The following is a 12,309-nucleotide window of genomic DNA, read 5'->3' on the forward strand; positions in this document are numbered from 1 at the left end:
TAAGTTGGGTAAGTAGTAAGTTGTAAGTTGGGTAGGTAAATATGGTAGGTAAGTAGGGTAAGTAGTGTAAGTAGATCGTGTAAGAGTATATGTATGTATGAACTCGGAAAAGAGATTCGGTATCCGAAGAAACACATGTAAGAGTACTGACAATATTTATAGATACAGACAACTACAAAGACAACTATCTACAGATGTCAATCATAAGAACAGTACACGATAAACAAAGCCATTGTCTTGTTACTGGTTTTTGTTGTACGTTATGAACACTCCCACTATACAACACACTGTTGTCTTATAACTACACTACACTACACTACACATTGTCAATTGACGATTGCTTTGTTGGGAGATAATTGATCGATTAGACACCCCCTGAATCGAGACCAGATAAAACGAGTAGAGACAGTTAGAGCTGATTGGCGTGCGCACGACCCATACCCATACACGTCCACGTCTTTAGTTTTAGTTTGTTGTCTCAACATTTTACATAAGCTCTGACATCACTTCTGGTGCATGGATGCACATGGTAGCACAATCGTTTTGTATGGTGTTGGGCCAACAAATACTAAAACCGTTGTTGAGCCCGGCCTGCACACAACAAAGAGCTGCGAATTTTTATTCCACCACCCGCCAACTGAAAATTCACTGCCATTATGGTTCTGATTTATATACAGCAACACATCCTTTTATTAAACAATTGAAGTGATAATTTAATTAACCGCTATCAGTTCAAGTTAATTTTCTTAGTTAACATCATAGATACCTTAGTTGCTTTTTTTTTATTGCAATAGTTTTCCTAGTTTCCGTTTTCCGACTAGGTATTTGTGAGTAGCAGAAGATTGTTAGAATTAGGTATGTATGAGAGAATAGAGAGTCGTAGAGATTTGAGGAAGTGAGCAGTGGATCAATGAGAAGGGTGGAGTAAGCAATAGTAGTCAATTCAATCAGATATCGTACAAATACAAGAATAGTAATAGTAATAGGAATAGGATCCACTAGCACCACCACCAATAACATCCACTAATACAATTACAGTACAACCACAAGTACAGTACAACCACAACCACAATTACTGTACAACCACTACATATTAGTAACTCAATCCTACAGCAACCACCCGGTAATCACAGTACCATGACAATCCGTCCACTAACCATTCCACCACACTCAACTCAGTAGTCCCTCCAGCTCATCAGTCCAGGCCGTTCCAGTGAGTCTCATTTTTCGCCGGCTAGAAAAGGATGAAAATTTGCGATGCAAGCCGAGACCGACACCAATAAGACTGCCACTAAGACTACTACCACTACCACTACCACTACCTCACTACAGCATAGTACAGTACACGTCCACTACCACTACCACCACCCCACACTTTTATGACCGCTGACCATTCAGCTCTACGACACTTGAACTTTAACCGAACCCGAACCCATCTTACTAACCCTTCTAGATATTTATCATCTCACTATTTAAAGTCCATAACTACAAGGACATCTACTAATCGTTTTAATCCTTGTTTTAATCGTTCAATTCCTTTCTTTGTACATAATTATTATCCCAACCGATCTTATACTTCACTTTCCAATATATCTCAATATTTAAAATCATTAACTATGTCGGATAGTATAGATTCCAATGAAGGTAATTATTCACCTGATTATTCTTCATTACATTTAAGTTTACCTGAACATTTTAAAGGGTTAAATACAGTAGCTTTAGCAGAATCTTCAAAAGTAACTGATTTTGTTAAAAATCATCAAGGTCATACAGTAATTTCTCGAGTTTTAATTGCCAATAATGGGATTGCTGCTGTTAAAGAAATTAGATCAGTAAGAAAATGGGCTTATGAAACTTTTGGTGATGAAAGAGCCATTCAATTTACTGTAATGGCAACTCCAGAAGATTTAGCAGCAAATGCTGAATATATTAGAATGGCTGATCAATTTGTTGAAGTACCTGGAGGAACAAATAATAATAATTATGCTAATGTTGATTTAATTGTTGAAATTGCTGAAAGAACAAATGTTCATGCTGTTTGGGCAGGTTGGGGTCATGCCTCAGAAAATCCTTTATTACCTGAAAAATTAGCAGCTTCACCAAAAAGAATTGTATTTATTGGACCTCCTGGTAGTGCTATGAGATCTTTAGGTGATAAAATTTCTTCAACCATTGTAGCTCAACATGCTGATGTTCCATGTATTCCATGGTCTGGTACTGGAGTTCGTGAAGTTAAAATTGATCCACTTACTAATTTAGTTTCAGTTTCGGATGATATTTATCAAAAGGGTTGTTGTGATTCCCCTGAAGATGGATTAATAAAAGCAAAAGAAATTGGTTTCCCCGTTATGATTAAAGCCTCTGAAGGTGGAGGTGGTAAGGGGATTAGAAAAGTCGATAGAGAAGAAGATTTTATGACTTTATATCAACAAGCGGCTAATGAAATCCCTGGTTCACCTATTTTTATTATGAAATTAGCTGGTGATGCCAGACATTTAGAAGTTCAATTATTGGCTGATCAATATGGTACTAATATATCTCTTTTTGGTAGAGATTGTTCAGTTCAAAGAAGACATCAAAAGATTATTGAAGAAGCTCCAGTAACCATTGCCAATAAAGAAACTTTTAGAGCCATGGAAAATGCCGCTGTTAGATTAGGTAAATTGGTTGGTTATGTATCGGCTGGTACGGTTGAATATCTTTATTCTCATGCTGATGATAAATTTTACTTTTTAGAATTAAATCCAAGATTACAAGTTGAACATCCAACTACAGAAATGGTTACCGGAGTTAATTTACCTGCCGCTCAATTACAAATTGCTATGGGTATCCCTATGCATAGAATTAGAGATATTAGAGAACTTTATGGAGCCGATCCTCATTCATCGACTGAAATTGATTTTGAATTTAAAACTGAAACTTCATTGATTAGTCAAAGAAGACCAGTTCCAAAGGGTCATACTACCGCTTGTCGTATTACTTCAGAAGATCCGGGAGAAGGGTTTAAACCTTCTGGTGGTACATTACATGAATTAAACTTTAGATCTTCATCGAATGTTTGGGGTTACTTCTCTGTCGGTAATCAATCATCTATTCATTCATTTTCCGATTCTCAATTTGGTCATATCTTTGCCTTTGGAGAAAATAGACAAGCTTCAAGAAAGCATATGGTGGTGGCCTTAAAGGAATTAAGTATTCGAGGAGATTTTAGAACTACCGTGGAATATTTAATTAAATTATTAGAAACTCCTGATTTTGAAGATAATACTATTACAACTGGTTGGTTAGATGAATTAATTAGTAAGAAATTAACGGCTGAAAGACCCGATCCAACTTTAGCTGTTGTATGTGGAGCTGCCACTAAGGCTCATATTCAAGCAGAAGAAGATAAAAAGGCCTATATTGAATCATTAGAAAAGGGTCAAGTACCAAATAAGAATCTTTTAAAAACCATTTATCCCGTAGAATTCATTTATGAAGGTCAAAGATATAAATTTACTGCCACCAAATCTTCAGCAGATAATTATACTTTATTCTTAAATGGTACTAGAGGAGTTGTTAAAGTTCGTTCATTGGCTGATGGAGGGTTATTATGTATTATTGGAGGTAAATCTCATACAGTCTATTGGAAAGAAGAAGCTTCTGCCACCAGATTATCTGTCGGTGGTAAGACTTGTTTATTAGAAGTTGAAAATGATCCAACTCAATTAAGAACTCCATCTCCTGGTAAATTAGTTAAATTCTTAGTTGAATCCGGTGAACATATTGCCGCCGGTCAACCATATGCCGAAGTTGAAGTTATGAAGATGTGTATGCCATTAATTGCTCAAGAAGATGGAACTGTCCAATTAATTAAACAACCAGGTTCTACTGTGAATGCCGGAGATATTCTTGCAATCTTAGCCTTAGATGATCCATCTAAAGTTAAACATGCAAAACCATTTGAAGGGACATTACCTGATTTAGGAGAACCGGAAATTCAAGGTACTACACCAGCATTTAAATTCCAAACTTATGCCACCATATTAAGAAATATCTTATATGGTTATGATAATCAAGTAATTATGAATTCTACCGTTAAGAATTTATTACAAGTATTAAAGGATAATGAATTACCATATTCGGAATGGAGTAATCAAGTATCTGCTTTACATCTGAGATTACCAGCTAAATTAGATGAATCCTTAACTACTTTAGTAGAAAGAAATCATTCAAGACATGCCGAATTCCCCGCCAGACAAATCCTTAAACTCTTACAAAAAACCATTAATGATCCACAAACTGATCCATTATTTAGTACCACTATAGCTCCATTACTTGATATAACCACTAGATATCAAAATGGGTTAGTTGAACATGAATATAATTTCTTTGCCGGATTAATTCAAGAGTATACTGATGTGGAGAAATTATTCTCGGGCGATAATACTCGTGAAGATGATGTTATATTGAAATTAAGAGATGAAAATAAATCGGATTTGAAGGTGGTTATTGCCACTTCATTATCCCATTCTCGAGTCTCTGCCAAAAACAATTTGGTCTTGGCTATATTAGATGAATATCAACCATTATTACAATCATCTTCAAGTGTAGCTTCATCCATTAAGGAATCTTTAAAACAAATAGTTCAATTAGATACTAGAGGTACTGCCAAAGTTGCCCTTAAAGCTCGAGAAATATTAATTCAATGTTCATTACCTTCAATTCAAGAAAGATCCGATCAATTAGAACATATCTTAAGATCAGCCGTATTAGAAACTTCTTATGGAGAAATCTATGCCAAACACAGAGAACCTAAATTAGGAGTTATTCAAGAAGTGGTTGATTCTAAACATACCGTATTTGATGTATTATCACAATTCTTAGTTAATCCTGATGAATGGGTTGCCATTGCGGCTTCAGAAGTCTATGTTCGTAGATCTTATAGAGCATATTCTCTTGGACCAATCACTTATCATTTCCATGATAGATTACCAATAATTGAATGGAAATTCCAATTACCAAGTTTAGCTTCTTCTCAATATAATGCTATTCAACATTTAAAGAATGATTCTAATTCTTCTAATGCCATGAATAGAGCAGCCTCTGTGTCGGATTTATCATATATTGTTGATTCAAAAGCCGAACAAAAACCAAGAACTGGGGTATTGGCTCCTTGTAGACATTTAGATGATTTGGATGATATGCTTGCTGCTGCTATTGAAAAGATTCAACCATCAGATACTATAACTTTTAAGGCAACCACCAATAAAGACCAACCAGAATTAGTTAATGTTCTTAATATTGTAATCACAAGTATTGATGGATATGCTCTGGAACAAGAAGTGTTGGATAAAATTCATGAAGTTCTTGAAGAATTTGGTGAAGATTTGAAATCGGCTTCTGTTCGTAGAGTTACGTTTGTTATAGCCCATACTGTTGGTAGTTATCCACAATATTATACTTTCAATGCCCCTGATTATGTGGAAAATAAAGTAATTAGACATATTGAACCAGCGTTAGCCTTCCAATTAGAATTGGCAAGATTAGTTAATTTTGATATTAAACCAATTTTCACGGATAATAGAAATATTCATGTTTATGAAGCCGTGGGAAAGAATGCTCCATCCGATAAGAGATTCTTTACCAGAGGTATAATTAGAACGGGAGTTATTAGAGATGAAATAAGTATTAGTGAATACTTAATTGCAGAATCCAATAGATTAATGAATGATATTTTAGATGCACTTGAAATCATTGATACTTCCAATAGTGATTTAAATCATATATTCATTAATTTCTCGAATGTATTTAATGTTCAACCGGAAGAAGTTGAAGCCGCTTTTGGATCATTTTTAGAACGATTCGGAAGAAGATTATGGAGATTAAGAGTCACGGGAGCTGAAATTAGAATTGTTTGTACTGATCAAAAAACCGGTACTTCATTCCCATTAAGAGCCATTATTAATAATGTTTCTGGTTATGTGGTTAAATCAGAATTATATATGGAAGTTAAAAATACTAAAGGAGATTGGGTATTTAAATCTATTGGACAACCAGGTTCAATGCATTTAAGACCTATTTCAACTCCTTATCCTGCTAAGGAATCCTTACAACCAAAAAGATATAAGGCTCATAATATGGGAACTACTTATGTATATGATTTCCCAGAATTATTCCGTCAAGCTACTCTTTCTCAATGGAAGAAACATAGTGGTAATAATAGTAATAGTAAACAACAACAAAAAGTTCCAAAGGATGTATTTACTTCATTAGAATTAATTACTGATGAAAATGGAGATTTAACTGCAGTAGAACGTGAACCAGGATCAAATAAAATTGGTATGGTTGGGTTCCAAGTTACTGCTAAAACTCCTGAATATCCTCGTGGTAGACAATTTATAATTGTAGCTAATGATATTACTCATAAAATTGGTTCTTTTGGTCCAGAAGAAGATACTTATTTTAATAGATGTACTGAATTAGCTCGTAAATTAGGTATACCAAGAATTTATCTTTCTGCTAATTCTGGTGCTCGTTTAGGAGTAGCCAATGAATTAATGCCATTATTTAATGTGGCTTGGAATGTTGAAGGTTCTCCTGATAAAGGATTTAAATATTTATATTTAACTCCTCAAGATCGTAAATCAATTGATGAATCAGGTAAAGGATCAACTATTATTACTGAAAGAGTCGTGGAAGAAGGTCAAGAAAGATATGTAATTAAATCAATTGTAGGTGATGAAGATGGTTTAGGAGTTGAATGTCTTAAAGGATCCGGTTTAATTGCTGGTGCCACTTCAAGAGCTTATAAAGATATCTTTACTATTACTTTAGTAACTTGTAGATCGGTTGGTATTGGAGCTTATTTGGTTAGATTAGGTCAAAGAGCCATTCAAATTGAAGGTCAACCAATTATTTTAACTGGAGCTCCAGCTATAAATAAATTATTAGGTAGAGAAGTTTATAATTCAAACTTACAATTAGGTGGTACCCAAATTATGTATAGAAATGGGGTATCCCATTTAACTGCTCAAGATGATTTAGCCGGAGTTGAAAAGATTCTTGAATGGTTATCATATATTCCAGCTAAACGTGGTATGCCAGTACCAATATTAGAATCAGAAGATCCTTGGGATAGAGATATTGATTATTATCCAACTAAAGATGAACCATATGATGTTCGTTGGATGATTGAAGGTAAACAATTGGCTGATGGAGATTTTGAAAGTGGATTATTTGATAAGAATTCTTTTCAAGAAACTTTATCAGGATGGGCTAAAGGTGTAGTTGTTGGTAGAGCTCGTCTTGGAGGTATTCCAATTGGAGTTATTGGAGTTGAAACTAGAGCCGTTGAAAATTTATATCCTGCTGATCCTGCTAATCCTGATTCAACTGAAGTTATGATTCAAGAAGCTGGTCAAGTTTGGTATCCAAATTCTGCCTTTAAAACTGCTCAAGCAATTAATGATTTTAATAATGGTGAACAATTACCATTAATGATTTTAGCTAATTGGAGAGGATTTTCTGGTGGTCAAAGAGATATGTATAATGAAGTTCTTAAATATGGTTCATTTATTGTTGATGCATTAGTTGATTTTAAACAACCAATTTTTACTTATATTCCTCCAACTGGTGAATTAAGAGGTGGTTCATGGGTTGTAGTTGATCCATCAATTAATCAAGAAATGATGGAAATGTATGCTGATGTTGATTCTCGTGCGGGAGTTTTAGAACCAGAAGGAATGGTTAGTATTAAATATAAACGTGATAAATTATTAAGTACTATGGCTCGTTTAGATCCAACTTATTCATCATTAAAGGCTAAATTAACTGATTCATCATTAACTCAAGAAGAAATTGCATCAATTTCTGCCAAGATCTCTGCTAGAGAACGTAGTTTATTACCAATTTATCAACAAATTTCTGTTCAATTTGCTGATTTACATGATAGATCAGGTCGTATGTTAGCAAAGGGAGTTATTAGAAAAGAAATTAAATGGGTTGAAGCAAGACGTTATTTCTTCTGGCGTTTAAGAAGAAGATTAAATGAAGAATATGTATTAAGACTTATTGGTGAACAAATTAATAATGCCACTAAATTAGAAAAAGTTGCTAGATTAAAGAGTTGGATGCCAACCGTTGATTATGAAAATGATGAAGCTGTAAGTACTTGGATTGAAGAACATCATACTAAATTACAACATAGAATTGAAGATTTAAAACATGAAGCAACTCGTCAAAATGTTATTAGACTTTTGAATGAAGATGCTCAAAATGGTTTGGCAGTCATGAAAGAATTAATTAATTCATTACCTGAAGAAGAAAAGTCTGCTTTCTTAAAATCTCTTTAGATAACTTTTTATTACCACTTTTTATATCAATTGCTTTTTTTTATCTCTACTTTTTGTATCTTATTGTTTATATATTTATTTAGGAAAATGGAAAACTACTATAAAAATATGGGTGTAGTACCAGTACAATTTGCATAATAGTCTCAGTAATAGTCTCAGTCATTAACACCAGTGCCTCTATCATTAACCAAATAATTGTGAATAATTATCATAGAGATTACGTAGATATCTGCATACAGGAGTGATACTAAGTACTTATGTGTACTCATTGTCTTCCTTAGTTGAGTTTAATGTGTTGTTAGAGTTACTCTATTTGGTGGTGCGTGTGCTGCCCATTTTAATGGTTGCAAAATGAGTATGCTCTGCGTAATTTCTCAATGCAATACAGTCAGACTATAGACTCATAAGTCGTTCTGTAAGTCATTCTAATACTTACTCGTATCAGTAATTCATGTCATACAGATGAGTCAATTAGATAAGTTAATCAACTTCGAAACTGCCATAAATGCATTAACTCAACATTTTAAAAATGATGATATATATCCTCTAAAAATTCATCAACAAGGTAAACAAAAATACGAACATGATAAATACAGATTAACACTTTATCTTGAACAAATATCTGATAAGGAATTAGATACAAAGTTAAAAGAATTCCAAATTCTGAAACAATTACAAATCAAATATACAAAGGAAGGATGTATAATTCTTCTCTTTGAACTTCATAATTTCCATCAATTAAATTATCTACCTTATGAAAATAACAAACATCTTTCTCGAGTTGTCCAAGTATTTGAAAATAATCTTCGTGATTATATAAAGAAAAAGAATTTAAACTCCTTAGAACTAAACTTTGTTAATTATACATCCATAAGTTTCTTTCTTCGAATGGAAATTCCCAAGAAAGAATTTAAATCACCATCATATGACACGAAACCTAAACCTTACCTAAAATTTAAACCTCTAATAGGTAACTTTTTCCCCGAATCAACTAAGTTGTTCGATTATGAAATTCCTCCAGGATATTCTTTTAAAATACCTATGTCAAAGCTTTTATCTTTTGGTTATATCTGTGGGCATACATCATACTATGATCTTCGGGTCTCTAAGGAAATTCGCTTTACTACATGGAACTTAATAAGACCCTTACATTTCCTCTTGGAAGCAACTTTAGAAAATAAAGTTAGATATGGTTTGGAAAAACAAGATCGTCCAAAAAATAGATCAATACCAAATATTACAATCAGCTATAATGATGTTTTCTTACCTTTTGATGTAAACAATTTTTCCTTTAGGAAATATTTCGAAAATCAAACTACTGATGAGGAACCAGGTATTAGGATGAATGAAATTTTCAGTAAGATTCTTCGTGAATGTCTTTCATTAAAATGTATGGCTGGTATATTATCAAATAATAGTGAAATAATTGCCATTGATTTTAATAATGCTTTTCCTCTGCAACAATTTTATCAAAACTCAAAGCTTTTAAGAAAATTATCTTGCAAAATGTATAAACTAAGAACCCCTCTAGAGTTGTTTATTTTCATTATGACATGCTTAACTAATCCTATACATTCATATCGATCGGATGACCTTCTTCGAAGGTTATCAATAGTTGGGGGAAAAGAAATATCAGCTATTAATCATCTTTATAAAAATTCTAGTAATTTCATTCATAAGTTACTTGAATTTATAAATAATGAGGAAGAGTTTTTACCTTCACAATTGGATCCTCACTATACCAGCAAATTAACTGAGGTACCTGATAAAGTTGTTAATGATATTTATGATGTATCTGCTTTCGAAATCAAAAATTTATGGAAAATGGTACAACAAGTATCTAAAAAGGGTCGGGTTTATTTCAAAGTGTTAAACATGGAAGATTTTAATAACCTGTTTTATAGAAAGAAATGGATCCAAGTAATTTCTGGTTCCACATTTGGAAGCAAAAACTCCATAGTGGTGAAGATTGAGAATGAGTTTGGAAATGAATCAACTTTAAATATCTTTGACCCAATTAGAACAGTACCATTCACAATTTCAAATGGTAATGCTCACAAAAGTTTAGCTTTATGTCTTAAAAACTTTGTTAAAGAAGTATTTAGTCTTCATCAACTACGTCAATTTGGGTTTGTCCCACAGATATCAGAATTTGGAGTTATAATTAACGAAACAGCAAGATATGTTTCCGAAGTGACTCCTAACAGAATGGAAGACAGTGGGTTTTTTTATAATTATCCAGCTAAGGGTAAGAGGCTTTGTGAATTTAGCTATAAAGAGGTACGTTACCTAGAACCAACCATTCGTAGAGCAGTTTCCCAAATGCACCAAGCAGGAGTAGCTCATTTAAATCTAAACTCTTCTAATATCATTGTCCAAGATCTAGATTCCAAGAAAGTTTGTATTATTGATTTTAGTCACTCTTATATGGAATGGCATAAAAACTATCAATGGCCAGCTTATAGTTATGGTACTAAGATAAAAACAGAACTACCAAGAAATTTTAGCATGGCAGCACGTTTAGACTTAGATTCTCTTGATTTAATATCTTGTTGCATTATTTGAATATATCTATGAGTTTTAGTAAAAGCATCTCTTCTGTATATTTTCTTCATTAGTATAATAAAAATGTTCACTACTTAGTTGAGCTACTAATACTTGAAGATTGGAGCTCTATATGCTTTTATTGATAACTTAAAAAAACTTTGAATATAGTGAATGCTTATTGTTAAGTTCAGACAAGACAAGTGAACTATGTAAATATGAAAGTAGTGACTCATTACTTATACTACTACATTGGATTCTTGTCAATATATTAAATTAACTATGTAAATATTTAGTTAGTCATAGCTGTAGAAGTTAATGTACAATCACATCAGTTAAGTTGCATTATAGAGCAAATAATTCTACTTTTAAGACTTTTGAATCTTGAAAATAATTGAAATATTATTCTCTAAGAAATAACGCATTTATCTTGTGTGGTTATTTTTTGTATTTGAGGATATTTTTATAACATTTATTAAATAATAAGTATTGTGTTTGTTTCACATTTGTGATTAGGAATTAATATAAATACGGATGAGAATTCTACAAAATAGTAAAAGATAATAGTTAAGAAATTACTTCGAGGTATTACGTTGATTCTTTGTTGTTGAGAAATCCATATTTATATAATTCAGGGTATACCATTTTTCACCTAACCTTTTAATTAAATTTAGGATATTACTTACTAACAATATCATGTATGTTTTTATAACTAGATGTAGGCTGAACTTCTTTGACGAGGTTTTTTAGACATATGTACATGCTTTTCCCTGCCTTAACATTTGAAATTTGCATTGAATATACATCAAGTTAATTTGATCATGCCAGGTCTTGTGCAAATCCTTGTGAATAAATTTCAATAAATTCTAATTAACATTTCAACTATATTTAGGTTATTACTTACTAAAAGCATGATGGATACTAATTTTAAACATTTAACGTCTTGTTAATTGTATGATTTTAGATTTAGAGACATCTGACTGAATATACATTATTATATAAATTGATTTACAATGTAGAGTTCAATTACATTCTTCTATTTGGCTGTAAAAATGAGACTAAAAGTATATAAAGTGCGAATTCCCTCTCATTTTTTAATCCATTTGCGTTTACCTTTGAATTTGTCTAAACCTTTTTCCTGCATGCCAAGGTAAATAGAGCACCGTATATAGATAATTAACATTTCAATTATATTTAGGTTATTACTTGCTAAAAGCATGGTGGATTCTTTTATGATGAAATGAATCCGTATTGATACGAATGTGGTACCTCATTGAATTTTTGAATTTTTGACAGGCATAAATGTCTTAGTTTCCAATGTGTTAGATTTAGAAACATCTGACTGAATATACAATATTATATAAATTTATTTATTGATGTAGTCTAAATGAGTTCACGATTTTGCTCTGTTCCACTAACTCAATATAAGCAT

At 32.5% G+C, this 12,309-nt stretch overlaps 2 protein-coding genes across 2 annotated transcripts; both read left to right on the plus strand. All coding sequences in view use genetic code 12, as the record gives it.

The window, feature by feature from the left end:
* Positions 1-1,236: 1,236 nt before the first annotated feature.
* On the plus strand, positions 1,237-8,460 carry ACC1 (acetyl-CoA carboxylase). Its single transcript, XM_064882488.1, has one exon. It carries the CDS (start codon positions 1,380-1,382, stop codon positions 8,331-8,333), a length of 6,954 nt encoding a protein of 2,317 aa, XP_064736236.1. The 5' UTR covers positions 1,237-1,379; the 3' UTR covers positions 8,334-8,460.
* Positions 8,461-10,065: 1,605 nt separating this feature from the next.
* RJT21DRAFT_122728 (uncharacterized protein) lies at positions 10,066-11,107 on the plus strand. Its single transcript, XM_064882489.1, has one exon. The coding sequence runs from the start codon at positions 10,158-10,160 to the stop codon at positions 10,896-10,898; it is 741 nt and encodes a 246-aa protein (XP_064736237.1). The 5' UTR covers positions 10,066-10,157; the 3' UTR covers positions 10,899-11,107.
* The last annotated feature ends 1,202 nt before the right edge of the window (positions 11,108-12,309 follow it).

Source organism: Scheffersomyces amazonensis (assembly GCF_036850825.1).
Source record: "Scheffersomyces amazonensis strain UFMG-HMD-26.3 chromosome Unknown RJT21scaffold_7, whole genome shotgun sequence".
Taxonomy (NCBI): domain Eukaryota; kingdom Fungi; phylum Ascomycota; class Pichiomycetes; order Serinales; family Debaryomycetaceae; genus Scheffersomyces; species Scheffersomyces amazonensis.